The following is a 25,844-nucleotide window of genomic DNA, read 5'->3' as shown; positions in this document are numbered from 1 at the left end:
TCATTAGGGCATCTCCATCACTTTATTTGTTACCTACTATTAGGCCAATGCTATAGCCTAAAGGAATGAATCAATAAGATGCTACAAATGTTAATTCATTTAGAACAATGTGAAACTACTTAGGGCAGTTACTTGTAGCATTTAAACACCAAAATATGCTGAGTGGCATATTTGAAATTACCTTCTGCCTGGGGGAGTTTAAGAATAAAATTAAATGTGGCTATAGTGAGGCAAGTATTATGTTCAGCCTCTAATTGGGAGAAGGAGTGGTCTGAGTCATGTAAAGACATGTCTGGCCTTTGAAACCGTATAGAAAACTGTTTCTGTTGTATGAGTGAATTAAGATGTGAGAGGAGCAGGTGTCTGAACAAAAGTGAATACATATAGTCCAGCAGAGAGGATCCTTGTCAGACCAGCATTCATTTGTCCAATCTCTTAATCTAAACCACTTCAAAGCCTGGGAGATTGAACTGACTGGTAAAGCTGTGGGCTGATCTGTGATAGAGGTGCAACAGGGTGGTATCCATAGGGTAACCAGTCTGTATGTATATTCAGTACTATGTTGTGAAACCCTGTGGCTGGAGCAGCAGAGCCTGGTCAGTTTGACTTCATGGAATGCCACCATTCTGTCTTGCCCGCTCCCTGCTCAAATGTTTGCTGTTAGCAAAAGTTGAACGCCGACGCTGTGCCTAGAACTGGCAGCAGCGGATGTCTGGCTGAGCCCTGACAGCTGGTAGTAGTCTGAAACAGGGTGCCTGTTGCTGGTGGGGAAGCCAAGGCTCAGCTGGGCTTGTTTCCTTTGCAGGTGCTGGTGTGGGTGACGTGATTGTGGAAGTGGAGGATCCTCAGGGAAGAAGCCTTGCTGAAGTTGTAGTGGAAGACAAAGGCAACCAAGTCTACCGTTGCACCTATAAACCTGTTCAAGCTGGTCCTCACATTGTCAAAGTGACTTTTGCTGGGGAGGCAATTCCCAAAACTCCTTGCACTGTTCTCATTGGAGAGGGTATGTTTAAAAAAAATGTATATAAATGTAAGATGGACACTTTTCTCTTTGGATGTGATCACAGAATATGCTTGGATCATGCCTTTTTTATTCCCTGTACCTCTCAACATCTTGGTCCTGTTTCAGTGGGTCACCTGAGTACTCTCAGGGTAAACCAGTGCTCTCTAACAGTAATATGGCTTTTGTTGCTAGTTTCCTTTCTGCCTAGACTTACAAATGTTAAGCTGCCCTTTGAATTTTTTTGAGTAATTTATGCAGCTATGCAATGTCTTGCTGTTTTCCACCCTTGTTCCTCAAATGACTATATTTACTGTTTTCCTCCTTAACGGACACCTAATTTGCTTTCTGTTCCATCCTTACGTGCTCCTATGCTTTTAGATCTCTGCTCATCTCTCCTGAGCTACCCTCCATTTGTGGAATTTTGGACTTCACTGCTAATGGCTTCATAGTTGGTAAGAGGTGTGCAGGATGCTCCGTCATGTTTGCTCTTTGTAAGCTTCTAGCCTGCAGCTTGTCCCAGCCAAAAGGATTTTTGGTTTGGTTGGGGTTGGGGAGGAAAGTTGCAAACGAACTGAAGCTTTGTGTGACCCAGTCAGTGAAACTGGCTTACCCACAAGCTGCCTGAGGCAGCTGTGTAAGTGCTCTGCAAGCTGTTCCCACTCCACGTCAGCTGTGCTCCTGTGTGTTCCCACTGAGCTTTCAGAGCTGGCAGATGGCACACAGTCCCCGTGTGGACACAGGGTGATGTTGGCTGCTGCAGGGGTGAGGGGAAAACCTGTAAGCTGCTGTATAATGAGTGAAAACCTAACAAGCTGCTTGGGAGAGTTGTGTTCCTGCTGTAAGCACGGCGTGCTTGGGGAAAATGCGTGTTCGGTTTACAGTGCTGGGAAGCTGTGGCTGTTTGTAAGTCTCTTCAAACCTCTCAGGTCTTTGGCGCTGAAAACCTCATGACAGCTGGGATTGTGTAATGAAAACTATTCCTAAGTGCACAAAATTTCTGTAGCCACTCTGGAGGCCCAGAAAAGTATTTGGAGTAAAGAGGTCAAGATAAGCCTAAGCCATGTGTAACCCTCCTGCCCCACCCTGCTTCAATCTGCAGAGGCTCGGTGACTTTGCTTCTGTGAAAGTGTGAACTGTGACAATTGGGGTGGGGGGTTTGACATGACATCTTTTAATGAAGCACACGCAAAACTCAGCTTTGCTAATAGCAGTTATCCCAGTCATGTGCTTCTGAAAGACCAGAAGGATAATACTGTTCACTGGGGCTTATCTGCAAAAGAGACCCTTCACCCTACACTGCGGTGGGCCTCAATGTGAAAGGCGTCAGGAAGGTTGTGTCTGTGGCAAATATCTCTATGTGATAGCTGTGTAAAAGTCTTGTACTGATAGCAGGCATTGAATTGGAAAGCAGAAGGGCTTCAGTGTTTGCAATCATTCTAAAAAATGGTCTAAGAGGGGGTCAGTGTTGCCTGGCGGCACCGACTACTACTGCCTAAAAGCCAGGGGCATAGACAGCAGCCAGGCAGATTCATGTCTGTCTGTCTTAATACTATAACCTTGTGCTGAAAGCTAAGCTGTGGTTGCCCTGAGTCAATGTTAAACTGAAGGTTGTCCCAGGCTGGCTAAGCTATCTCCATGTTGAGATCAGAGACAGTAGTAATGCCTGAAGTTGCCTTGCAGCCTGCAACCCCAACGCGTGTCGTGCCACTGGTCGAGGCCTGCAGCCCAAGGGCGTCCGCATCAGGGAGACAGCCGACTTCAAGGTTGATACAAGAGCAGCAGGGAGCGGAGATCTTGGAGTGATTATCAAGGGACCAAGTGAGTTCTGGGGTGAATCTGTACTGTGCATGTGTTTTGGAGAAGGGGGAGAGCAGAGCCTGGGAAAAAGAAGAACAGAAAGGAGATGGAACTGGTGGGATCTATATAAAAAGCCATATTTCAGAATGGTTTTTCAGTCCTTTGTGTCTATTGGGGAGGTTTTGATCTGCAGGGCTGGATAAGATTATATCTGGTTTTAGTTCTTTCCATTTTAATGCATCAGTTAGCAAAACTGAGAAAATCCATGCATCTGCCTGCTGTGGCCTCCAAGCTTTATGAGTACACATTGCATCTTCATCCAATCTGTGGAAGCAAGTCACACGCCAGGGTCTCTGGCATGAGGGAAATCCTGCTCTCATAAATCTGGGAATGACTCAGAGCAGTATTCCTGGTGGCACTCTCTGCTTGGGCACGCAAGCAGAGGAGGAAAGGAACCCATAGGCTGACAGAGACCATCTCTAAGGATCGATTTCCAGATCCCTTGGTCCCGAGCCCTGAATGTGGCCCTCTGCCTGGGAGGATGGGAGCACAGGGGCCGCTGGCTCATGCGGCCAGCAGCAGTCCCTGTGTGGTACTCTGAGCCCGCCACCTCCCCCCGCCTGGGGCGGCATTCAAAGGTGCATTGTATTGCCTTCACCTCCTCCACACACACAGAGCTCTGACTGTGTGGCTTCATGAGGCTGGGGGGAAAAAAAGCAGCAGACATATCAATGTAAATTTTAGCGTATTAAGCTTTTCTTCCTAAATTCTTCATCTTGAAGAAAATGAAAAATAGGCATTCCCTGCATACTTGTGGTTACAAAGTCTGACAAATGTTAAGCTTTTTGGTTTTAACATATGACATGCATCATACTGCAGACTAAGAAAATAAAACACAAGGGAACTTATTAAGTCTGGTAACTTAAAATGCTTTCTGCTGTATTTCTTCTGGAAGTGTTTGCTGTCTTTGTCCTAGAGGGCAGCTAGAACTAACTTCCCTTATAACCTGACCTTTTTTTTTTCTGTTAGAAGAAATTTATTCTTGCAAGCTAAAATAAATACTAGAAAACATGAACTTGTCTGAGTAATTGAAAGCAGGATGGAAACTGTTAAGTTCAATGCTGAATTGATCTTTCAACAGAGGGCTTGGAGGAGTTGGTGAAACAAAAAGGCTTTATGGATGGTATATATGCATTTGAATATTACCCAGCCACGCCAGGGAAGTACGTTGTCACAATTACATGGGGTGGGCAAAACATCCCAAAAAGGTGAGTCAAAAGTAGCTGTTTGGGCATTTTTGTGTCCTTCAGTGGGTTGTATAGTTGGTGGGCTTTTAAAGCAACACTGACCTTTGAAGAAGCACTGGGAAGACAAGTTAGTGGCAAATTGTTGTAACATTTTTTTTTAACAGCCTGGTTTTGGGCCGCAGCGGCTTGACAAAGCTCTGAAAGGTGATTTGCATCAGTCTTTCTAACACAAAATCATTAATAAAAAACCTAATAAAACATGGTGGATCATGCACCTTGGACTTTGCTGTAAGATTTTGAAGGGATCTATTATTTCAGTGTCCACAGCTATAGCAAGCAGAGCAAGTATTTGACAGTCAGGATTTGTGGTGGAAGATGGTGATGGGTTGGATGACCTCTCTGCCAGAAAGACACTGTTGGGCACTGTGCCACCACATGATAGCATCTGTTAATTTGGAAAATTCAATGTAAAGCCTCATTAAATTGCTTGGGGGAAAAGAGAGATGCTGTATTTGTCCCCATTTCTAATACTATGCTTTGTTTTTCTCTGGTAGTCCCTTTGAAGTTCAGGTGGGTCATGAAGCAGGTCCTCAGAAAGTGCGAGCCTGGGGGCCAGGACTGCACGAGGGAGTTGTGGGCAAGTCGGCTGACTTTGTGGTCGAGTCCATTGGCACAGAAGTTGGTTCTCTTGGTATGTATGTTACTTGACTTAGTTTCCCTGAAATATTTGTATCTTGCAATGCTAGCAGCGAACTCATGGGAAACAATAGGTTTCCAACAGTAAAAAAACCAAGTCTCCAAGGTGTTGTGGTCTATACACAAACATCTATCAAAGGCAAGTCCTAGAGACAGGAGTGTGTGTGATGGAGAGTGTTAATCTGTGGTTTTGTGGGATGAGATCCAGGAGGGAATGATAGATGATGGATTATCTCCTGTATTGCTGAAGAAGGGTGACTGAGAGATCAGGCATATTTATGGCTAACAAAAAGCTATTTGTGGAAGTGGTGTTAAATTAGCAGCCACCACAAACCTAACATGAGGAACCTACTTGTTCCTTTTTCAGGCTTTGCAATAGAAGGCCCTTCTCAGGCTAAAATTGAGTGTGATGACAAGAATGATGGCTCATGTGATGTGAAGTATTGGCCCAAAGAGCCTGGTGAATATGCTGTGCACATCATGTGTGATGATGAGGACATAAAAGACAGCCCTTACATGGCCTTTATTCGACCAGCTTCAGGAGACTTCAATGCGGATAAGGTGAGGCACAGTTCACCTATGGCACAGCATGTCTTGGATGTAACTACAGTAGAGATGTCTCTAAAGGATCCTGGTTACAGACTCTTAAAGTGCCTCTGCTTAAAGCTCTGAATTTGCCAAGATATTACCCAGCCAGATATTCCCCAGCTTTTTCGAATAATACTGTTGTGGTTTTGATTTAATATAATGAAAATTTGCTGAGGTACTATTGCATGCTTCATAGGGCTTGTGGAGGGGCCAGGTCTTCATACATAAATCACTTTGGTTTGTTTCTCTTTCTGAACTGCAAACAAATAATCCTGAGGTGCTCTTTTAGGTGAAGGCTTATGGCCCGGGCTTGGAGAGGACTGGCTGTATAGTGAACAATCCTGCCGAGTTCACAGTTGAAACCAAGGATGCTGGGAAAGCACCTCTGAAGATGTATGCACAGGTAAAAACCCAAAGGCAGCTGTGTGAAACTGCAGCAAAAGGACTTTAATACTGTTTAGAAAAATGCCTTAAGTATTTCTACTCACTTATATACCACTTAATTCTGGGCATGTGTAATTCAGTCAAAGCTCTGTGCTTTGATCTGTGTAATGTAGTCAGGCAACAACTGAAGACAAAGTGACTGCTCTGAAGTATATGAAGTACATGGCTTTGCTTCCTTACTTGGAAGCAAAGCAAGGTGTAATTTCCTTGAGTTGTCATTTGGAAGCACTGAAGTGTCTCTGAGCCTGTGAATTTTCTATGTGTTGTAGGATGGTGTATGAATGAGGAGGTGTTAGATGAGGAAGACTTGCAGGAGTGTAAATTGTATGTTTTTTCAGTATTTCTAAGCTGCAGTTCGGGGAAAAAAACCAAACCTGACACATTTTGGAACAGTCTTGGGCTGTTCAAACTGTGCAAACATTTTTGAAGTACCTGAACCTTCTGCTTGTATTACTGCTTTTTAGGATGGAGAAGGAAACCCTATTGATATCCAGATAAAGAGCAAGCCTGATGGTGTATTTGCCTGCTCCTATGTGCCAGTTAAACCAATCAAACATACAATTTCTGTTGTCTGGGGAGGAGCCAATGTGCCCAATAGCCCATTTAGGGTAAGTACAGAGACAAATAGTACTTAGTTCTAGCCAAATAGGACACTGGTGCTCACAACTACTTGTTAGTACAGCTAGGATGATAAAACCCTCCTGTGAACTCCAAGGAGGTGTGCCCTTCTGCTTAATTTTTTTAAAAATCTATCCACTTGTATGAATCTTTATGTTTTTACAAGTTCACATGGTGATCTTCTATCAGCCTAGCTGCAGCTTGGGTGATTTGGGGCCATTCATTTGCATCTGTTATCCTGTAGCTCCTCTCCAAGCAATGCTGTGACTTGGCTGTGGTCTTAAGTGTGACAAAGATGTGTGATTCTGACCCCTGTAAATTTGTGTAGGTCCTTATAGGTCAAGGGAGTCATCCTCAGAAAGTCAAAGTGTTTGGACCTGGCGTGGAGAGAACTGGCCTGAAGGCAAGTGAGCCAACCCACTTCACTGTGGACTGCACAGATGCAGGAGAAGGTAAAAGCAGGCTGGGCTGTTCTGTGGTATCAGAATCACAGGTCATGCAAGGAAGGGATAATGTACTGTTCCATGCTGGTTTTCCTTATCCGTGGAAAAACCTTGGAGGCAGAACATTGCAGTGAGTTGTGATCTGATCTGTTACATTAGTTAACATGGTGACTCGACTAGAAATGGGAATGGTCTGGCTATTTGGCTGGCAATGTCTGTGCTGTCCAGCAGCAAAACCTCCACTTGCTTTTCCTAGGTGATGTCAGTGTGGGAATCAAGTGTGATGCTCGTGTGGTCAGCAGTGAGGAAGAGGACATAGATTTTGACATCATCCACAATGCTAATGATACATTCACAGTGAAGTACTCACCACCCGCTGCTGGGCGCTACACTATTAAAGTGCTTTTTGCAGGAGAGGTTTGTAATCTTCCTTTTGTAGCCTGATGTTTTGAGAATATGTTTATCTGCTCTTTGATCACCACGCATTCACGCATCAGCCAGTTCACAGCTGGCTCTTTCCACATCAGCTCACGTGCACTTGGTTTGGTCACTGTTCCTATAACAATGTAAAAAATGGAAACTTCTTTGGTAATACTTGCATGTATGCAAGTGAAAGGAGTTGGTTGGGGACACTGAAGTTTGTGTAATGTGTTGGACTGGCATAATGGATGTGGTCTCCATGGTGGTGGCATGGGGCAAGGCTGCCTTCTATAGGTAAAATACCTAAGTGACTTTTCAAGAAAAATAGGGGAAAAAAGTTTTCCTTAAAAATAAAAAACAGAGAGAGACAAACTTCCAGCTGCCAACTTTGCCCTATATTTTGAATTACACTAAAATCAGTAAGGCAATTTTAAGTGAGGTGAAATTTTACTCAAGATGCTGGAATTAGAGCAGAATTATCTTAAAACTATTATCTGTTTAATTTTGGCTGGTGTAGATTGACCTGGTTATTTTTGGTGTTTCTGTTGCAGGAAATTCCTGCCAGCCCATTCAGAGTTAAGGTGGACCCCTCACACGATGCCAGCAAAGTGAAAGCTGAAGGACCTGGGCTGAACAAAACTGGTGAGAGCTGGGTTCATGTAGTGTGACCAATACTGGATCATGAGGAGCTGTAGCAGAATGGTCACAGCCTGGATGCAGCAGCAGGGTGGAGTGTCAGGCAGTTGCAAACAATGCCTTTCCCTTGGTATTTTGCTTGGCTGGGCTTTATTGGTATTAAATGCTTCTTGAGAGTTTCGCTGTGTGTAAATTAGAATTAACATTTTTCTTTAGGTGTGGAAAATGGCAAACCAACACACTTCACTGTGTTCACCAAGGGGGCTGGAAAAGCTCCACTGGATGTGCAGTTCAGCAGCTCAGTGCCAGGAGAGGCAGTGATGGATCTGGATATCATTGACAACTATGACTATTCCCACACTATTAGGTACACGCCCATACAGCAGGTAGGTCTGACTCCTGTAGTGGTACAAGAGTGAACAATTTGTGTTGCTCCCTCCCTTCCTACTACCTGTGCACAGAGGAAAAAGCAGAAAAAACCTGCCAGGGTATCTTGTTCCCCAGGATCCCTAATGCCTGCAGAACAGTGGGAGTTGGAAAGCAGTAATGCAGTTTTTCTGGTGTAGTTTATTGATAGCTAACCACTGTTTTCTTTTGTGTGGCAAGGAGAGATACTGACACAGTAGCATACAGCTCACATCACATTCCATACCTTATCAGTTGAAGAATAAAGATGGCAAACCTTCCCAGACTCCACAATGGAGCTGACTGCTGCCCCAGCTGCTGCAGCCCTGCAGAGCTGAGGTTGTGGTGTGCTGCCTGTCAGCAGGCTGCTGCTGTCAAAGGAGCTGGAGTGCAAACCAGAGCAGGGAAAAAAAGAAGAGTTTGGATGATGGTGCACTAGTTTCCAGTAGGCAAGTGATGAAGTTGGTGCCTTTGTAGCAACACCATAAAAAAGCTGAAAGTGGAAGCTCCTAATAACTAGAAATATTTTTCCTTACACTGTACTTGTATGTTTGTAAAGGGCCAATAAACACCAGAATGCACAAATCTTGTATTTCTGAGGATGTAGGTGCTCTGGTGCTGAGATGAAAGTATTTTGCTACTCTTGTTCTCCTGAACAGCCAAATGTACTACTCGGTCATCTGCCCCAGCTTCCTTGAGTGGAGCTATGTAAAAGTGAACTGATAAGGAAGACTGCAGTATTATTTAACTGATAATGCTGGTTCAGAATTCTTGGAAGCACCGTAGAGCTAGCGTTTGTTTTTCGATAAAGCAGTTGCGTGATCTCAGGATGTGGCTGGTGTGCCTGTTTGGAGAGGCTTTGGCTTGTTTAGTCAGGCTTGGTATGCAGAAGGGAGCACTCCTCTGTACTCCATGCATTCATGAGCAGTACCAGATTTCTGTGCTTCACTTGAAAATTCCTGGTGAAACAAACGAGGATGCCCAAACCAGGTTTTCCACTTGGCTCTTCCATCTGGAGAAGTATCATGGATCATGGAAGCACTGTGGGCTTACAGGAGATGCTTGTGGATAGCAGTGGCAGGAGAGCAGTGGTTACGAGATGAAAATAGACTGGCCAGTAATTAGAGTAGCCTTGTTGTCCCTCCATGCTGTGAGCATATAGATCTTTCCTGGACCCTGTCCTTCTCAGGTTCCTAAGCAGTAGCTTATGAATGAGACTGTGACTCCTCAGAGGAGGGGAAGGTTGGAGTAGGTAGTTAAATTCCTGAGGGGCAGCGTCAGTTGTGGAGCAGCCTTGGTTTAATGCTGTTTATTTGGTCTTATCTATCTCGTGGTGTTGCTACAGCTACCCGTGTGTGTGTTTTCTAAAAACAACCAAAAATAATCATGGAAGCTATTCACTAGCTTGCATGAAACATCCATGATTATTTCACTTGGGAGCAGAACTGGCCAAGAGTGAAAACTAAGCAAACAGTGGATATAGCTAAAATATGGACTGCGGTAGGAGAGAATAAAAGGGATACACATCATGGGCTGGAGCTTGCCGTGGCTGTGCAGTATTCCAGCCAAAATACACAAGAGCATTAATCTTTCTGACTTGTAGAGCTTAAACCCCTGGTATTTCAGATGCTGTAATAATATGGCCTCTTTGCAGTCTTAGCTTTGGCCTCTCCATGTGGTGGAAGGGGATACCTGGTCTGGAGCAATGGGACATTCATTCAGCTGTCGGGTCTGAGCACCAGGGGGTGGGAGCCAGCCTGAGCTGAAGTCTTTGCCAGGCAGCTTGAATATAGTCTAATTAAGTGTTGGAAACAACTGTCTTTTTTGCTCTTCCTGTATTAAATAAAAACCATGTAGTACTTTGAAGGGCTGCACTGGTGTGAGCTTTAGTGCCCATAAGCCAGTTGGTTTGGCTGTGGCCAGATAAAATAGATTAGTTGATGTGGTTATGTACTGCTGGGGTGTTGGTGTGTCTGTGTGAAGTGAGCAACTGAGCTAACATGTAACTTCTCCAACTAGGGTCCAATGAAGGTTTTGGTAACTTATGGCGGTGATCCTATCCCTAAAAGCCCTTTCACAGTGGGCGTTGCTGCTCCTCTAGACCTAAGCAAAGTTATAGTCAATGGACTCGAAAACAGTAAGTAGCTGTGGGTTGGAAGCCTCTGAAGGGTCTCTGGAGTCTGGGTGATAGCCAGCATGTCCTGCTGGAACAGAAGCAGGCAAAACAATCTCCTTTTTAACTTGCTATAGCTGGGGAAACAACCAGCTCCAACTTTATAACTTGACCACACTTATTTAGGTGGTCCTCTTGAAGGCCTTATTTCAGTTTAGATTTCTTTTTCTTTTTGCTAAGGTTACATAGTAATGTGGAGAAAAAGTGTTTGGAGTTTGGTCGTTTGTGGTGAATAGAGCTGGATGCTTTACCGGGCTGGAAACTCACTGATGAAATCTGTTTCCCTGAGGGCTAGATGGCTGTTCAAATGTATCAAACTCTTAAAATGCACAGTGTCATTCATATAGTCTTTTTGTTTTCCAAAAGTGGGAGAACTTAAGGCTGTGAAATATTGTTGCTTTCCTGAAATGAGCCTCTGATACTATCAGACCACACCTCACAGGATTGTTTTCCCCTGTAGCTTTGTAATGTGATTAACCAAAGCATTTGGTTTAGGTTGGGGTTTTTTGTTGTTTGGCTTGGGAGGGTTTTTTGCCTGCAGAGGAATGCAGACTGGGTAGGGCTCTGCCAGTGCCTGCTCCCTCAGTGATATGTGCATGGGAGATTCTTTGGTCTGCTGTCTGATGTTAAGTAATGTAATGTAATACGGGTTTTGTCTTTTTCAGGAGTGGAAGTAGGGAAGGATCAGGAATTTGTAATTGATACCAAAGGAGCTGGTGGGCAAGGTAAACTGGAGGTTAATATTTCCAGTCCTATGAGAAAAGCTGTGCCATGTCTGGTGGAACCAGTTCTGGGTAAGGAGTGCAGCACTGCAAAATATATCCCACGGGAAGAAGGACTGTATGTGGTGGATGTGAGTTATGATGGCAACCCAATCCCAGGGAGCCCCTACACTGTGGAGGCCACACTACCTCCAGACCCTTCCAAGGTAAGTGAACAGTATAGGGGTGTCACAGCAACTGATACCTGAAACCTGAATTGTGGGCTACTGCATGAGACTTGGCTTGGCCTTGGCCAAAACATCCCCAGGAACATCCCTACTCAAGAGTGCTCAGTGATTCCTTTTGCAGCCTCCGTGACTTGTAGAATTGATTCCTGTAACACCGTATTTGAAAAAAAAATCAGAAATATGGCAAATATCCTGTTTAGTGTGGAAAATTTAAGTATTGCTCCTAATTTAATAGAAGTCTCTCTGATAAGCATCTCTGATGTATTGATGCTGTTTTTCTAAAGAAGTATATTTCAAGAAAAACATGTGTACAACCATCAAATATTTTAACATTTCCACCTTTTATTTCCCATGGATGTATAGAAACAGCTGTGTTGAGATTATAAATATCCTTGCCTAGAAACCTCTTTAGAGGAGAAGTACCAGCTTTACAGTAAAAATTGGCTGAGTGGCAAAGGAGACAGTGCCTTTTGTGTATTTTTAAGAGCCTGTTAATCAAGTCCCACATACAAGCAAGTGTAACTAGGAAGTCTTCTGGCAATAACATGGAAAAGGTTATTTAGTTCAACTGCATATTCTCTTTTAGGTAAAAGCTCATGGTCCAGGTCTTCGAGGGGGTCTTGTTGGAAAACCAGCCCAGTTTACAATAGATACCAAAGGGGCAGGAACTGGAGGTTTGGGTTTGACAGTGGAAGGCCCGTGCGAAGCTAAAATTGAATGTTCGGACAACGGCGATGGAACCTGCTCTGTCTCCTACCTACCTACGAAGCCTGGAGAGTATTTTGTAAACATCCTCTTTGAAGAAGTTCACATTCCTGGTTCGCCCTTTAAGGCAGATATAGAAATGCCATTTGATGTGTCTAAAGTCATTGCCACAGGCCCAGGTCTGGAGCGTGGTAAAGTAGGCGAGGCAGGGCTGCTGAATGTCGACTGCACGGAAGCAGGTCCTGGGGACCTGCGGGTGGACATGGTGTCAGATACTGGTTCCAAAGCTGAGGTCCAGATCGATGATAACAAAGATGGGACCTATGTTGTTACCTACGTTCCACTCTCAGCTGGCATGTACACAATCAAGATGAGATATGGAGGAGAGCAAGTGCCTAAATTCCCAGCCCGGGTCAAAGTGGAGCCAGCTGTGGACACAAGCAGAGTTAAAGTGTTTGGGCCAGGAGTCGAAGGAAAAGGTGAGACTCACTATTGTTACTGAATTTGTAGAGCTTGCAGTCCTTTCCGTGTATTCTGAGGATTGAAAGTTGTAAAAGCTGTGCGTGTTTCCATGGTGATCCTTGGGCAGACAGGAGTCTCATGTTCCCAAACAAGCTGTTTATCATAATGCTTCACCAAATGTTTTGTTGTTGGAATACATTGCACTTCTTGAAGTGACTCTTCAGAACATTTCCTGTAGATGTCTTCCGAGAAGCTACAACTGAGTTCACTGTGGATGCTCGACCTCTAACAAAGGCTGGTGGTGACCACATCAGGACACAGATCACGAGCCCATCTGGCTCCCCCACAGACTGTCTCATCCAAGACAACGCGGATGGAACATATTCAGTGGAGTACACGCCATTTGAAAAGGGTAACCTCGGGGCTTGTTTTCTTTTACTTGAAAGGGGAAAACCAAGAGCAAGCAGCTCTTCTGCCACTTTCATTTGGCAAACCCCTGAGGTCTGCCAGTAACTTGTTGGCGTCTTTGCAAGAGGTCTGCCAGTAGAGGAGCTAATTCTGCAGGAAGTAGTTCTATTTTAATTTGAAGAGCTGGCTTTTTTGGTAACTTGCCTTTAGAAGAACAGTTTGTAGATGGAATCTCAGTTACAAAACACTGAAGTCGTGTGAAATGCAAGAGGAAACTTATCCATCTACCGACATTTAAGTCTGTAGCATCTTGTAGATTTATGTTAAGACATGAGCATTTTTAAGGAATTCAGGAGATGTTTGCCTCTTTTTAACAGGTCCGCACTCAGTCAGCGTGACATACGACGGCGTGCCTGTGCCAAACAGTCCCTTCAGAGTGAATGTTGCAGAGGGCTGCCACCCATCGCGTGTGAAGGCACAAGGACCTGGACTTACAGAAGCTTTCACAAATCAGCCCAATGCCTTTTCAGTTGTCACCAGGTGATGGGGCCTGTTTGATCTTGAAGGAACATCTGAGGAAGGGGAGGAGCGTAGTGGTGTGTGCAATGCAGGATGCTAAACTCAATACAAATATTTATAAAAAGGCCAAGCTGTGTCCACCTGATGACTGTGTGTGCTACCTCATCATCCATTCTGCTCTGCAAACATTTGACATTAGGGATTGATAGTTACTGAGAAGAGAATTCTAGGAAAATTTGAGTGAGGCAATGCTGACACAGCTTTGCATGGCAGCGCATGCTGAAGGCTGAACATTTGGAAGTCAGGATACCACATTTCCAAAAAGGATGAAAATGCAGCCAGAGCATGTGAAGGCTACAAAACTGCTTTAGAAGCAGGTGATTCTAACAATGTGTGTTTCTATCTTGCAGAGGAGCAGGAATTGGTGGCCTTGGAATAACTGTTGAAGGACCTTCAGAATCTAAAATTAGCTGTAAAGATAACAAGGATGGGAGCTGCAGTGCCGAGTATATTCCTTATGTTCCAGGAGATTACGATGTTAACATCACGTATGGGGGAGAGCATATTCCTGGTAAGAGCTCTTGCTCAGTGGCTTTCAGAAGAGGGATGAAGTCAAACTATGGACTCAGAGTACTCAGTTGGCTGCATCTCCCTTGTGCTGCGGGATTTTGATGTGATTTTTGCTTTTCCTCAGAATTCAGGCAGAAAATGCAGTGGTATTTGCTCAGATGGGTACAGATGAGTGGAATGGGAAAAGGGACACTAACCCATGACAGATACCTCGTATTATGTACAAGTGGTGTGTTAGGTCATGAAAATAGCCCTTTGGTATGTGGATGTATTAAAGATCCTGTTCTGCAGTAGGAGGGGATGTTTCCTGTTCCCATTCTCTGTTGACATATGAACACAGTAAGATACAAGGAAATGTATTGCCTCCATGATGCTTCATTTGCACTTCTGGTTTCTTTCATGTTTGGTTTTTTTCCTGAGGTGTGAGAAGTAGATAGGTCACAGATGGTTGACACCAATTCTGTGAAACTGTAGAAGCACCATCATTACACTTTTGGGTTTTGCAGAGGGATAGTGTGGAGGCTGTGGGGGTTGTAATTCCTGCCTGCAGCAGAGGGATAGTAATAAAAAAGCCTAAGGAAAGGTAGAGAAAAAAGACCTTTTGTTCTCTGTAACTGTTAACCTTGTGGTGTTTAACACTTACCATGTCAACTTCCAGGCAGTCCTTTCAAGGTTCCTGTGAAGGATGTTGTGGATCCCAGCAAGGTGAAGATAGCAGGACCAGGTCTGGGTACAGCTGTTCGAGCCAAAATCCCCCAGTCCTTCACTGTGGACACCAGCAAAGCAGGAATAGCACCTCTTGAAGTGGTGGTGACAGGACCCAGAGGTAAGAACCGAAGTGTTCCATTGGGCAGGTAACATGGTCCTGGCCCAGCTTGCAAAGGTGGCGATGTCACTTGAATGAGCATTTCCCTCTGCTCCTGTTCATCTGTCGTGTGTCCCTTGGCAGCTGACCCATGTCATGCTGTGACAGGAGAGCTGTGTCCTAGGTAGTGCTGCTTTGGACAGTGTCTTTGATGGCCTTAGCCTAATCTTCAGGGCTGGGTGAAGTGATGGGAGTAACCACCACTGGTGAACGATTGTGTGTTAAGTTTTAGAGATCAAAAAGTAAATCCATAATCTAACATGTGAACAGTGACTTGGGAAACCTGAGGCAGTGGGTTGCAGGAGTCTCTGAATCATGGTGAAATTGCTCAGTGGTCCCCAGAGAACAGCAAGGCCCTTCAAGTGATAGCATTAATGGTGTTTGCATTAACCTACTGTGTCTCAGTGGCACAGTATCTTGTCAGTGAGCACCTGCTGGCTGCAAGTCTCATCTTGCTGGGAGGTGAGGGCTGCCCCCCCACTGGAGTGTCAGGTCTTGCTGTGCAGGTGCCCTGCAGGTAACACTTCTTTAATTCTAGTGGATGAGACGGATTCCCAGGGATGGCGCTCCCCATTGAAAGCAATTTCGGATTTCTTTAAAGGTGGTCCAAAGGGTGACTCTGAGACAGGTTTGAACTCTCATTAACTGCTGGCAGTTTTGGTTCTTGGAAATCCGGTTGGCAACAGCAAGAATCATCTGCAGGAGGGAGTGGGAACCAACGGTGTTGCTTTTAGACTGTGCATGGCAGCTATATACATTTCTTTTGTGCTTGCTTTACTACTAATCCTTTCTGTGTTTTAAAGCCAACTTGTAATTGTAGACTGCTTTGTGTGTTGATCTGAACTGATATGTCACATAATCTGTTGTAGATTTAGCTTAATGCAAATTGAAATAATTGATCCTGCTTTCTTAGGTCTTTGGCAGCTTGCAGGGGTGTTCTTGCCTAGGCAGCAAGCCTGCCTTTCTAAACACCTGATTGTGAAAGACTCAGCTGGTAAATGCTACATACCAACTGGCTTTAGAGCTCAGTTCTGTGCTCAGTTCAGTAATAATAAGTAATCTTGTTAATGACAGTTCAGACAATTATAGGCATTATTTATTTTCTGTCTTGAAAGATCTTTAATGCACTTTTAGCAATTGCTCTTGACCTAGACTGTACCAAAAGACAGATCTTTCTCCATCTTTCTCTTTCTGTCATGCTAGCTTTTGTTTACAGCAAGAAGATGGGAGCCCAGAGAGCAGTGGATAAAAAAATCTATCTCAAGTCAATGGCTTTGAATATAAAATAAGGGAAACTGATCATTGATCCATGCCTGTTGCTTTCATTAAAAAAAAAAATTGTTATAAATGAGCAGTCCATCTTGTAGCTTTGTGCAGCAAATGACTGTTTTAATAGCATAGCTGAGAAAAAAATGTGTTGCTTTTTTAGGAGTTGTGGGACCTGTTAATGTGGTAGACAATGGAGATGGCACCCACACAGTGGTGTACACCCCTATGCAGGAGGGACCCTACATGATCACTGTCAAATATGCTGATGAAGAGATTCCTCGAAGGTAAGGTGAAAAGAGAAAATTTTGAGAACTAAAAATTTAACAATCCAGTGGTGTTCTCCCAGCACCATTTAAGGACTGTGTGGTCCTTTCTATTTAACCAGTGCAGTTCCTTGCATGACTTCAGGGTTCAGTGGTGTTTTGAGCCCACTGCACCTGCAGCAGACAGTGTAAGAGTGCTGTACAGCATGCACTGCAGCAACTATCAGCCATTAACTCGGGAGGAGGGAAAATAATGAATTGCTCCTTAAGTCCCTTCAAGGTGAAGGTGCTTCCTACGTACGATGCCAGTAAAGTGACAGCGAGTGGTCCAGGGCTCAGTTCCTATGGCATTCTAGCCAGCCTGCCTGTGGAGTTTGCTGTGGATGCTAAGGATGCTGGGCAGGGACTTCTGGCTGTACAGATCACGGTAAGTAACAAAACCAAGCAGGACAGGAAACATGTTTTCTAGGAGGCACAAGTCTCTCCTTTCAGAAGTGTCCACAGCTTTATTCTAACATACCCAATGTCCTGGAGTCTGGGCTGCTGACTGGACACTAATGTCTGGTACAGGAAAGTCGTGCACTCTGCACTTGAGAGTGCTTTTGTGAAGCTTCTGTCTTAAAGTCATCAGATGTGCTTTGTTTGGCTCTTGCCTAACCTTACACTCTGCAAATGCCCAGAATGAGATAAGTAATTTCTTGTAAGATTATGAAAATACTGGCATTTGAAATGGAGACAATCCTAGCAGTGTTCAGCAAGGTCATGAGATAATGACCACTCTGAGCATCATGTTATGATAAATTACCACACATGTCTCCCTCAAGGTTGCCAGAAGTTGTTTAAGGAGATACTGCAGGAATGTTTTGATTTATCTTTGTTACTACTCTTTCTGAAGTTTCTGGTGCCTGGACTCTGTGGCCCCAGCAAAAAGGTGTCTGGTTAGTGGATCATAAAGCACATAGCTGAGCTCTGGCATGCCTAGGTCATGGCACGCCTGGTTGTACTTGCCCTTCTGCATTCTTGCTCCTGTCCTGTCTCAATGCCTGCTCAGGTGCACCAAAGCAGTTGCCATTAATTCTGGTGTGCAAGTGTGCTCTTAAATGATCCAAAATGCTTATCAGGGCTCCCAGCCTGGCTGGGGCTTTGAAGATCAGGTTCCATAAGTCCTGTATGGTATAAGTGCATTAGGTGATCCTTCTGGCAGCATTTGTTTGCTTCTTATTCTGAGCTGTTGAACATCAAATGTTTCACAAGCCTTCCTGAAAGAAGTAAGCTCTTTCGTGCTGATCTTACAAACATTCTCATATCAACCAAAGATTAGTTAATGATAGTAGTGATTATTTTATAGTGGTCTGATATCTTTCTGCTCCTAATACTCTGTTTTTGTTAGAAAGTCTTCGAGCAAAATATCTTTAAACTCCAAAAAGCTGCAGTTCTGTATCTGTTTGAGACCACCTAAGTGTGGTTGTGAACAGATTTGATGTCCAGCTAAGGAAATTCAAAACCTTCATAGTGCTTAAATCTTGTGGTTTTCATTCCTCAGGACCAAGAGGGCAAACCCAAGAGAGTGGACATTCATGACAACAAGGATGGCACTTACACAGTCACCTACGTCCCTGACAAAACTGGCCGCTATACGATTGGCGTTAAGTATGGTGGAGATGACATCCCGGCCTCCCCCTATAGGATCCGGGCATCTCCAGCTGGGGATGCCAGCAAGTGTTTGGCCACAGGTGAGTGTTCGACTCCTCTCTTTGCTGTTGTTTGTTCTAGGTGTAAAGCTGCCTTCTGAGCATGGTACAGTAGATGTGATGGGTGTAGAAGACATGCTTGGAGACTTGTGTAGTCTGGCTGCTTTTACAGAAGGAGTGTTCCTAAAGATAAAGAAGTGTCCTGCCTGTGGGTGAGAAGGGATCTCTTGCAAAATCTGTCAGACTGCCTGGGATGTTATAAACAGCCAGATGCAACCGTCTGATGCTTATTTTGGCATCATTAAATCTAGCTGAGAACTTCAGTAAGGTTGATTTAAAAATAGCACATATGTGTGTGTCCACTGCATCATGTTCCTTGCACAGTGAGCATTCCAAGAAGTTTTTCATTGCAAGCTACAACAGAATTAATTCTCAGGATGTAAATAGCTGGTCATCTGCAAAGCCTATTCAGGCTAGGTGTTATTAATGGAGTTTTCTGCTGCTTTTCTGTCTGGTCCAGATTGGCCTGGGTCTGACCAGGATTTTGAGAAGGAGAGAACCTAAAGATAAGATAATTACTGTGACTTAAAAAATCATTGCCTTGGTGTAGGGGACTCCAGATTTTTTGCTGTAGGAGCACACAGGTTTTAAGGATAGGTGGCTTTGGACTGGTCATGGTGTCGTGCTCCCACCTCCCAGGAGGCTGTGGGCAGGGAGCAGAAGTGACAGGAACTAGTTACAACAATACCACTGAACATTAAGTCCCTTGATTAGAGAATAAAGAAATAAACTAGGCAAGGCCAAATTGAACAGGGAAACCTAATCTGTTGTTGTTGACCTGTGAGAGTGTGTGGGCATTGTGCTGGAGCTGGGCATTGTGCAGTTAGAGTGCACCTGAAGCCTGTCCATGAGCTAGCTGCTATCAAGTTGTTTTAAACAGAAATACATTCCTGACACAATGGAAGAAAAAAGAGATACCCTCTTTGCCTCAAAATTTGTTTAAAAGATCCCTTAATGGGTAAATCTGATACTCTTCAAAATAACTCAAGTCATGAACTATTGAAGGTAACTGAGGTGGAGATTACTGCCAGATGCCAGCTAAAATTTCCCATTTCCAAGAAGTGCTTCTGATTCAGTGCTGTAAAGCTGAAATACAATCACCGTAGGAGTAAGTGCTGGAATACTGCCAATGTATTAAACCAGCAGGTTCGTTGCCAGTTCAAAATGAGCCATTTACCTGGTAACAAATGAGGGTCAGAAGCAGTAGTATTCAATATGTACTACTGCAAATAAGACATAATAGTTCTCATTTAAACACAGTGTTCTTCAAGCTAGATCTGATTGCTACAATTTTGGCATTGTTGCATGATGTTCTTTTTTTGGGATGTGTGGCAGAACAGTGGAAAGTCATATGTGGATAATGGTGGAGAAAATGTGGCCATAGCTGCTACTGTGCCCTTTTATAGCTGCTTACACAAGGAGGTTTATATTAAAGCAGTGCAGCCGAGTTTGCTGGCAGAAGAAAGTGCCTTTGGCTCTGCATAAAGGAGTAGGATGATAAGAGTATGGGTTAAGGCATTGCTTTCTTCAAACTTAGCTTTTTTCTTCTCTGTTCCCATCCAGCCTCTCTGATTGCAGAGGAGAAGGAGAACTGGTAGCCAGCTCTAGCATACCACTGTGCTGACCAGTTTTACAAATGTCCCTTGTTGTACATCTGCTCCCAAAACCACATCTGTGGTTTCCTGGGACCAGTGTCTTGGTGCCATACTCCCCAGGCACTTCACAGGCGATCTGCCTGGGAAAAATGTCTTATGAACGCTTTTTGTAATTAAAATTGCCTTGTAGGTCCTGGAATTGCACCCACTGTGAAGACTGGTGAGGAGGTTGGTTTTGTGGTAGACGCCAAATCAGCAGGGAAGGGAAAAGTGACGTGTACCGTCCTCACGCCAGATGGGACAGAAGCTGAAGCAGATGTTGTTGAAAATGAGGATGGGACTTACGATATCTTCTACACTGCTGCCAAACCAGGAACCTATGTGATTTATGTCCGCTTTGGTGGGGTGGACATTCCCAACAGTCCTTTCACTGTCATGGTAAGCCAGTTCTGCTCCAGAAGTACCTCCCACTCAAATCCCTGCTGCCATGTTTTATTTAGCAATAGGTTAACTCTGTGTGTAAATGTTTGTTCAGATATTTATTAGACTAGCAGGAGCTAATGAATCCTTGTTCCTTGCAGAGCTTATTTTGAGCAGGCAATACAGTTAAGTGAAGTGGGATAGAAACCATCAGAGGATGAAGACTTGGCTTTTCTGAAGAAATTTGGTTTTCATTTCCTGGCCATGTAGTTCTTTTTCTAAATGACGTAAGGGTGGTGGTAATCAGCTTCTACAACTAATTTTGTTGGTCATTGTCAGATACAGTGTTCTGCCTTCTCTATCTCTCAATTTTTAAATTGATCCCAAAATAAGGAATGGTCTGCTGACAGATCCCAGGGAAGCAGACTGTTAGCTCACATTTAAAAATTATTTTTAAGTGCTAGTTAAACTGTTATAGCCAAATTCCCCCTTCTTCTAATTATCTTCCTTTCTATGTGCAGTACTCCACATTTAGCAAACAATACCCCAGTCCCCTGAGAAGCAAAGTAGGTGCCTCTCAGGGCTCACAGAAGCCCTTCTTGTGAAGAACATCTGTCTGCATTGGAAAACAATTTTCAGTCTTGTAATCTCAGCCCAAGCAGCCTCTGGTGCATCTTGGTCCCTGAAATCACAGGACTGTATTTGTACTGAGTCCTGCTGGAGCTCACAGGCGAGTCCCTGGGGTCAGCAACTCTGGCTCTTCCTGCCTGTCATCCTGGCAGATTGCTATGGGTGTCTGAAGATTTCCTTGAGAGAAACGACTCCCTTGGTCACTGCTCAAGGTTCACCACAGGAAATGCCTCCTGAGGTCAGGGAGCCCAATCCTGGCCAGCCAAAATTCCCACTTCCTAGCTGACTGATACATTGTGTTTGACTTGGGTGTCTCAGCTGGGGGCAGAGAACACTGAAACAGCAGCACTTCTATTTTGCATTGTTTTTTTTCGTAGAGTCCATCCATGCAGAAGTTTCCGGTGGGTTATTTCATTAGGGTGGTTTGCAGCAGTGTAAATGGGCAGGAGGGGCTGGGATGGCTGAGCCTGGGGGAGCCGCCTGCGTGGGTGTCAGTCCCAGCACTTGTGTTGGCTTAATGGGAGAGACGGGAATTTGCAAGTCATGCTCCTGACACACCTGGTGAGAAGAGTGGCTGTGCCAGGGGAAAATACATTTGGTGCCTTGACGATGCAGTCCCAGCTGTGAATCAGAAGAAAGGCTTTGCTGTTATGGCTGGACGTGGGCTGGGTCATTCACCCAAGTGCACGAACCAGAGCAGCCTTCCCACGGCATCCATCTACCCTGCCTCCCAGCGTGTCGTGCTGCACAGCACTCAGGGACTCTCATCTTAGGTTTAAACCTTTCCCTTCCTGCACTGCATCAGTCCCGTAAGAAAGCAACTCTGATATTCAATTCCACCAGTGTTCAGGCACAGCATGCAACAGTGGCACATACTGGCTTTGTGCCTTTGTTGTGCCACTGGTGGCTTCCTCCAGTGCCTACAGATAAGGGCAGTTTCCCTGCTTCCCTGACTGGATCTGGGTCTTTGCTATGGCAAGAGGACTGGGAGGGCTACACAGTGGGAGGGAAGGTGTTGAACTGGAAGGAGCAGTGTGTTCTGAACTGTGGAAGGTGGGAATGCCTCCATGCCAGAATAACATGTAATAACAACTAACCTGCCTCTACCCCTGCCCAGGCTGTAGATGCAGATGACGTTGCCGCACAGTCGCAGGAGCCAGTGGGCGCTTCCCCGCCCGGATTCCGCCCTTGGGTACACAATTTTTACATTTTTCAGCTCCCCATCTGTGTTCCATTTCAGATGACAGCCTGCTTCTTGGGACTGCTTGATCTCTCTGATCATTGTGTTCATTCTTTCTGTTTCATCAATTGTTCTTGGGATCCAGACCTTGTTTTTTCTTTGCTGCTTGAAGGGAGTCTCCAAATAAACTCATGTAAACATGAAGAGGATCACTGCACCCACAGCTTCCACTTCTGAAATGTCTGCTGTTGGCAAAAGCACCCTGAGTGCACTGCTTTGTTTTCCCAGTAAAATCACAGTGTCTTGAGTTCAGATTCGCATTGTGAAACTTGTTTCTTTTGTCCATTTTGTGTTGCAATCATTCTGCCCCATTTAAAAATCACTTTCTCTTCCAGGCCTTAAGCAACTAAATTCTTTCAGATGGAGCCACTTTGGGTCTTGTGTGCACTACATTGTCTTCCATCCCTTTGTGTTCCATTTTTATCTCTTACTTTTTTCCAGCATGTCTTCCATCCACGCCGTGTTTGATTTGCTCTGCTCTGCGGTGTGGTGTTGTAAAGGAGAGCTTGGCCGGACACTGCTCTGGTGGAGCCCAGTCCTTGGCTGGCTGCAATAATCACCGCACACTCTCTTCTGCTTGTGCTTGCAGTGGAGTTGCTCAGTGCTCATTTGGCTCTACCAGCACTTTTGAAGTGACACATCTTTTTGCTTGCTTTAGGTTACAGAAGAAGCTTATGTCCCTGTTGGAGACATGAACGGCATGGGGTTCAGGCCCTTTGATATGGTTATCCCATTTGCTGTAAGGAAAGGAGAAATAACAGGTACCTGGAGTGCCTCTCGGGGAGATTTATGCTTTTTGTTAGTGTGTTTATCCATTTGCAGCTAACAGACTGGGTGGTCTAGACCACAGTGTGTGTGGGAGGTTTGTATCCTGCCAGCAATATAGCTGTTTAATTTCACATTGAGTGGCACCCGCTGAGGATGAATAGGATATACCCCTTCAATGGTTTGAGTTAAGTGAGGGGATTCTTGGTGTGTTGCTGTGGCCTTCAGTGCTAGGTTGTGAGCCTACTGAACTTTAGGGTCTATTGATGCTTTTTCCCTTCTGGAGCAGCTACATGCATCCTTGACAAGCTTCATTATTTATTTTCTGCAGATGCTATAAGGCAGTTAATTCTGCTTTCCTGTTACACATACCTTCTCCAAAGCAGGTGACCCCTCTTCTACAGGTCTGGCAGCTGAGAGCATCGCTCCAGTGGCACCCTGGTTGCACTAAGCTCCTGTACACAAGGCCTGTGTGCCCTCTGCCCTTTAGCTCAGCAATCCCAACCCTTCAAGCTGGCCTGTCCCAGCTTGAGGAACAGGAAAGCTTTCCTTTTCAAAAGTGCAACAGAAGAGGGAGCATCTTGCTACGAGGTAGATCAGCACTTTTTATGCAGCTTGCTGTGAAAAGCTCTGTGACTGCAGCAAACAGCCCTGCCTGTAGAGTTTGTAAGGTCACAGGACTGTTTGCCAGATGTCTACCACTGCCTTGTATTCATGTAGCTTAAGCAGAAAACATGTCTGGTTAGTGTTCCCATTAGTCTCCTATTTGTGCCTGTGGGTAAGGCATTTAACAATTTAAAATGCTTTTTTAAAATGGCTAGACAATTCTCTGTGGGTGGGAGAGGGGAAGCAGGCAGCCTCTCCTTCTGTAACTCCCATGGTGGCCTTTTGTAGGTGAAGTACACATGCCCTCTGGAAAGATGGATACACCAGATATCGTGGATAATAAAGATGGCACAGTAACAGTGAAATATGCTCCTACTGAGGTTGGGCTCCATGAAATGCACATAAAATACATGGGAAATCACATCCCAGGTAAGTCTGACAAAGCAGGCAATGCAAATCTGAGTGCAGAGTCCTGCTGATGCATCTGCTCCCTGGTGAGGGTCTGTAGCTGAGTCAAACATGCTGTGGAAAGATCTGCCCAGGATATTTTACCATTCAGCGGCCCTTTCTCTGTAAGCAGAGAAAACTAAAGCAAAGGAGTAAGTGCGAGCACATATGAGCTTCCATTGTGGTTTAATAGTACCAGCCAGGCTTAAAATGGATTTTGGTTTTGGGGAAACTAGCTTTTGTGGCATTTTATTATGAAGAAGAAATATACAATTTTCTAACTACTAGTTTTTCAGGTTGAAATTTACTGCCATGGTGCTCACCAAAACTACTGGTTACAGTGTGTGTTTATCCTTAAAACTGCATTGGCAAAAAATCTCAAAACTGTGGGGAGAACTGATTGGTTGAAATACTATAGTTACTCTTTCCATCTGATTGCAATAAAATAAAACACACACGCATATTATGCAGTAATTTTTCTTTCTTCCTGGCTGCTTCTTAACAAACAGAAACCACTGCATTTCATTCCATTTCTCTTTTGTCCTTGTTTCACCAGCTCCCCAGTAGAAGCACTGCCTCTCCTGGAGGCTGTGGCTGCCCTGTGGTTCTCCAGGCATCCTGGCTCTGGGGGCCTGGGTGGAAAGGGGCAGACCTGTACAGGGATGTGTAGTTATGAGACAAAATACCTTCAGCACTGCCTGAGAGAGACTGCTGGTTCTGTTTCTACGGAAACACAGATAACTTAGGCTGAAGTAGGGAGCTCAGTGATGTGATGCATGGTGCTGCTTCAGTCTTTTCAGCACTTCATAGATACAGCACCCCCACAGGTGCTGACCTGTCTGCTGTATTGGTTCACTAAGACCATTACCCTGTGCTGGGATAGAAAGATGATGTGCCACAACGTTTCTTTCTTGAAGGTTATCATGAATCAAACTTTTTACTTTCTCAGCTGCAAAATCTAACTTTAGACTGAAGAGCTATCTGTGCCTTTTTTGAAACCATTATTGGTTGTTAGTGGCTGTACTTTTTGGTTTTGTGCACCAGCTTAGCTAATCTGAGGCTGGCAAATACATTTTTGGATACCCTTCAAATTTGCTCTTTCAGGTTCATTGAGTCAGACAATGTGCTGTGCTAGTTCCTAATTCTGGGCTACCAAAATTCAGAATCAGTGCCTGAACTGAAAGCCTGCTTCTGAGTCATGTTCTGATTTAATGTGCTAAAAATAAACTTGCAGTGAGCAAGACCCATTACAACATCAATTTAAGCTTATCTCTGGTAACTAGAGTGACTCGTCCATTACTGAATGTGACACAAATTGTGGAAAAGTGTCTTTTGAGGATGGAAATGGTGGCTTATTTGGTTTTTAAGTGCATTACAGTCACAGTAAGGTTTTTCAGATACCAAGTCATTCAGGAATGCCCTTCTCATGATACATGGGTATCAGTTCTTGTAGTCCAGACTGCTCATCCTTAAAAGTGCTTCTTTTTGGTTTTTTTCCTCTTTAGAGAGCCCTCTGCAGTTCTATGTCAATTACCCCAACAGCGGTAGTGTGTCTGCTTATGGGCCTGGCCTCATTTATGGGATTGCTAATAAACCAGCAACTTTCACCATTGTCACAGAAGATGCAGGAGAGGGTAAGTCAGTTCTTTGAACCCATCCTACCCTAAACAAGGCACTTCTTGGTAGTGTAATGCACATTGGCTTTGATTTGCATTCATCTGTCCAACTATGAATCTCTGTGATGTGACACAAATGACCTATGCAAATATCAGGCTGTAATTTGCGGTAAAAATTGGTGTATTATAACTTCCTGAGAGCAGTAGATGTACCCTATGGTACTGGGTGCAAATTATTCGCTTGATTAAAAATAAACTGAAAGCAGCTTAAATCTAGGGGATGATGACTGGGTG

General features: G+C 44.5%; 1 protein-coding gene across 7 annotated transcripts in view; it reads left to right on the top strand.

Moving 5' to 3' along the window:
- FLNB (filamin B) overlaps nt 1-25,844 on the top strand; it is a 71,354-nt gene that overhangs the window by 32,425 nt on the left and 13,085 nt on the right. For 3 of the 7 annotated variants that reach the window (XM_072934643.1, XM_072934644.1, XM_072934648.1), the window contains 27 exons: nt 806-1,003; nt 2,684-2,821; nt 3,942-4,068; nt 4,602-4,738; nt 5,111-5,304; nt 5,621-5,734; nt 6,240-6,383; nt 6,722-6,845; nt 7,093-7,253; nt 7,808-7,898; nt 8,109-8,278; nt 10,317-10,434; nt 11,136-11,398; nt 12,006-12,603; nt 12,825-12,998; nt 13,372-13,534; nt 13,924-14,084; nt 14,742-14,909; nt 15,487-15,576; nt 16,378-16,501; nt 16,751-16,907; nt 18,024-18,213; nt 20,017-20,264; nt 21,994-22,068; nt 22,775-22,877; nt 23,776-23,916; nt 25,440-25,568. In XM_072934643.1, coding sequence (XP_072790744.1) covers nt 806-1,003; nt 2,684-2,821; nt 3,942-4,068; nt 4,602-4,738; nt 5,111-5,304; nt 5,621-5,734; nt 6,240-6,383; nt 6,722-6,845; nt 7,093-7,253; nt 7,808-7,898; nt 8,109-8,278; nt 10,317-10,434; nt 11,136-11,398; nt 12,006-12,603; nt 12,825-12,998; nt 13,372-13,534; nt 13,924-14,084; nt 14,742-14,909; nt 15,487-15,576; nt 16,378-16,501; nt 16,751-16,907; nt 18,024-18,213; nt 20,017-20,264; nt 21,994-22,068; nt 22,775-22,877; nt 23,776-23,916; nt 25,440-25,568 — 4,500 coding nt within the window. The remainder of the gene's footprint in view (nt 1-805; nt 1,004-2,683; nt 2,822-3,941; nt 4,069-4,601; nt 4,739-5,110; nt 5,305-5,620; nt 5,735-6,239; nt 6,384-6,721; nt 6,846-7,092; nt 7,254-7,807; nt 7,899-8,108; nt 8,279-10,316; nt 10,435-11,135; nt 11,399-12,005; nt 12,604-12,824; nt 12,999-13,371; nt 13,535-13,923; nt 14,085-14,741; nt 14,910-15,486; nt 15,577-16,377; nt 16,502-16,750; nt 16,908-18,023; nt 18,214-20,016; nt 20,265-21,993; nt 22,069-22,774; nt 22,878-23,775; nt 23,917-25,439; nt 25,569-25,844) is intronic. The other 4 variants (XM_072934649.1, XM_072934646.1, XM_072934645.1 and 1 more) reach the window with 3 other exon arrangements.

Source organism: Taeniopygia guttata, chromosome 12, assembly GCF_048771995.1.
Source record: "Taeniopygia guttata chromosome 12, bTaeGut7.mat, whole genome shotgun sequence".
Classification (NCBI taxonomy): domain Eukaryota; kingdom Metazoa; phylum Chordata; class Aves; order Passeriformes; family Estrildidae; genus Taeniopygia; species Taeniopygia guttata.
This window is presented reverse-complemented; position numbering and strand designations above follow the sequence as displayed.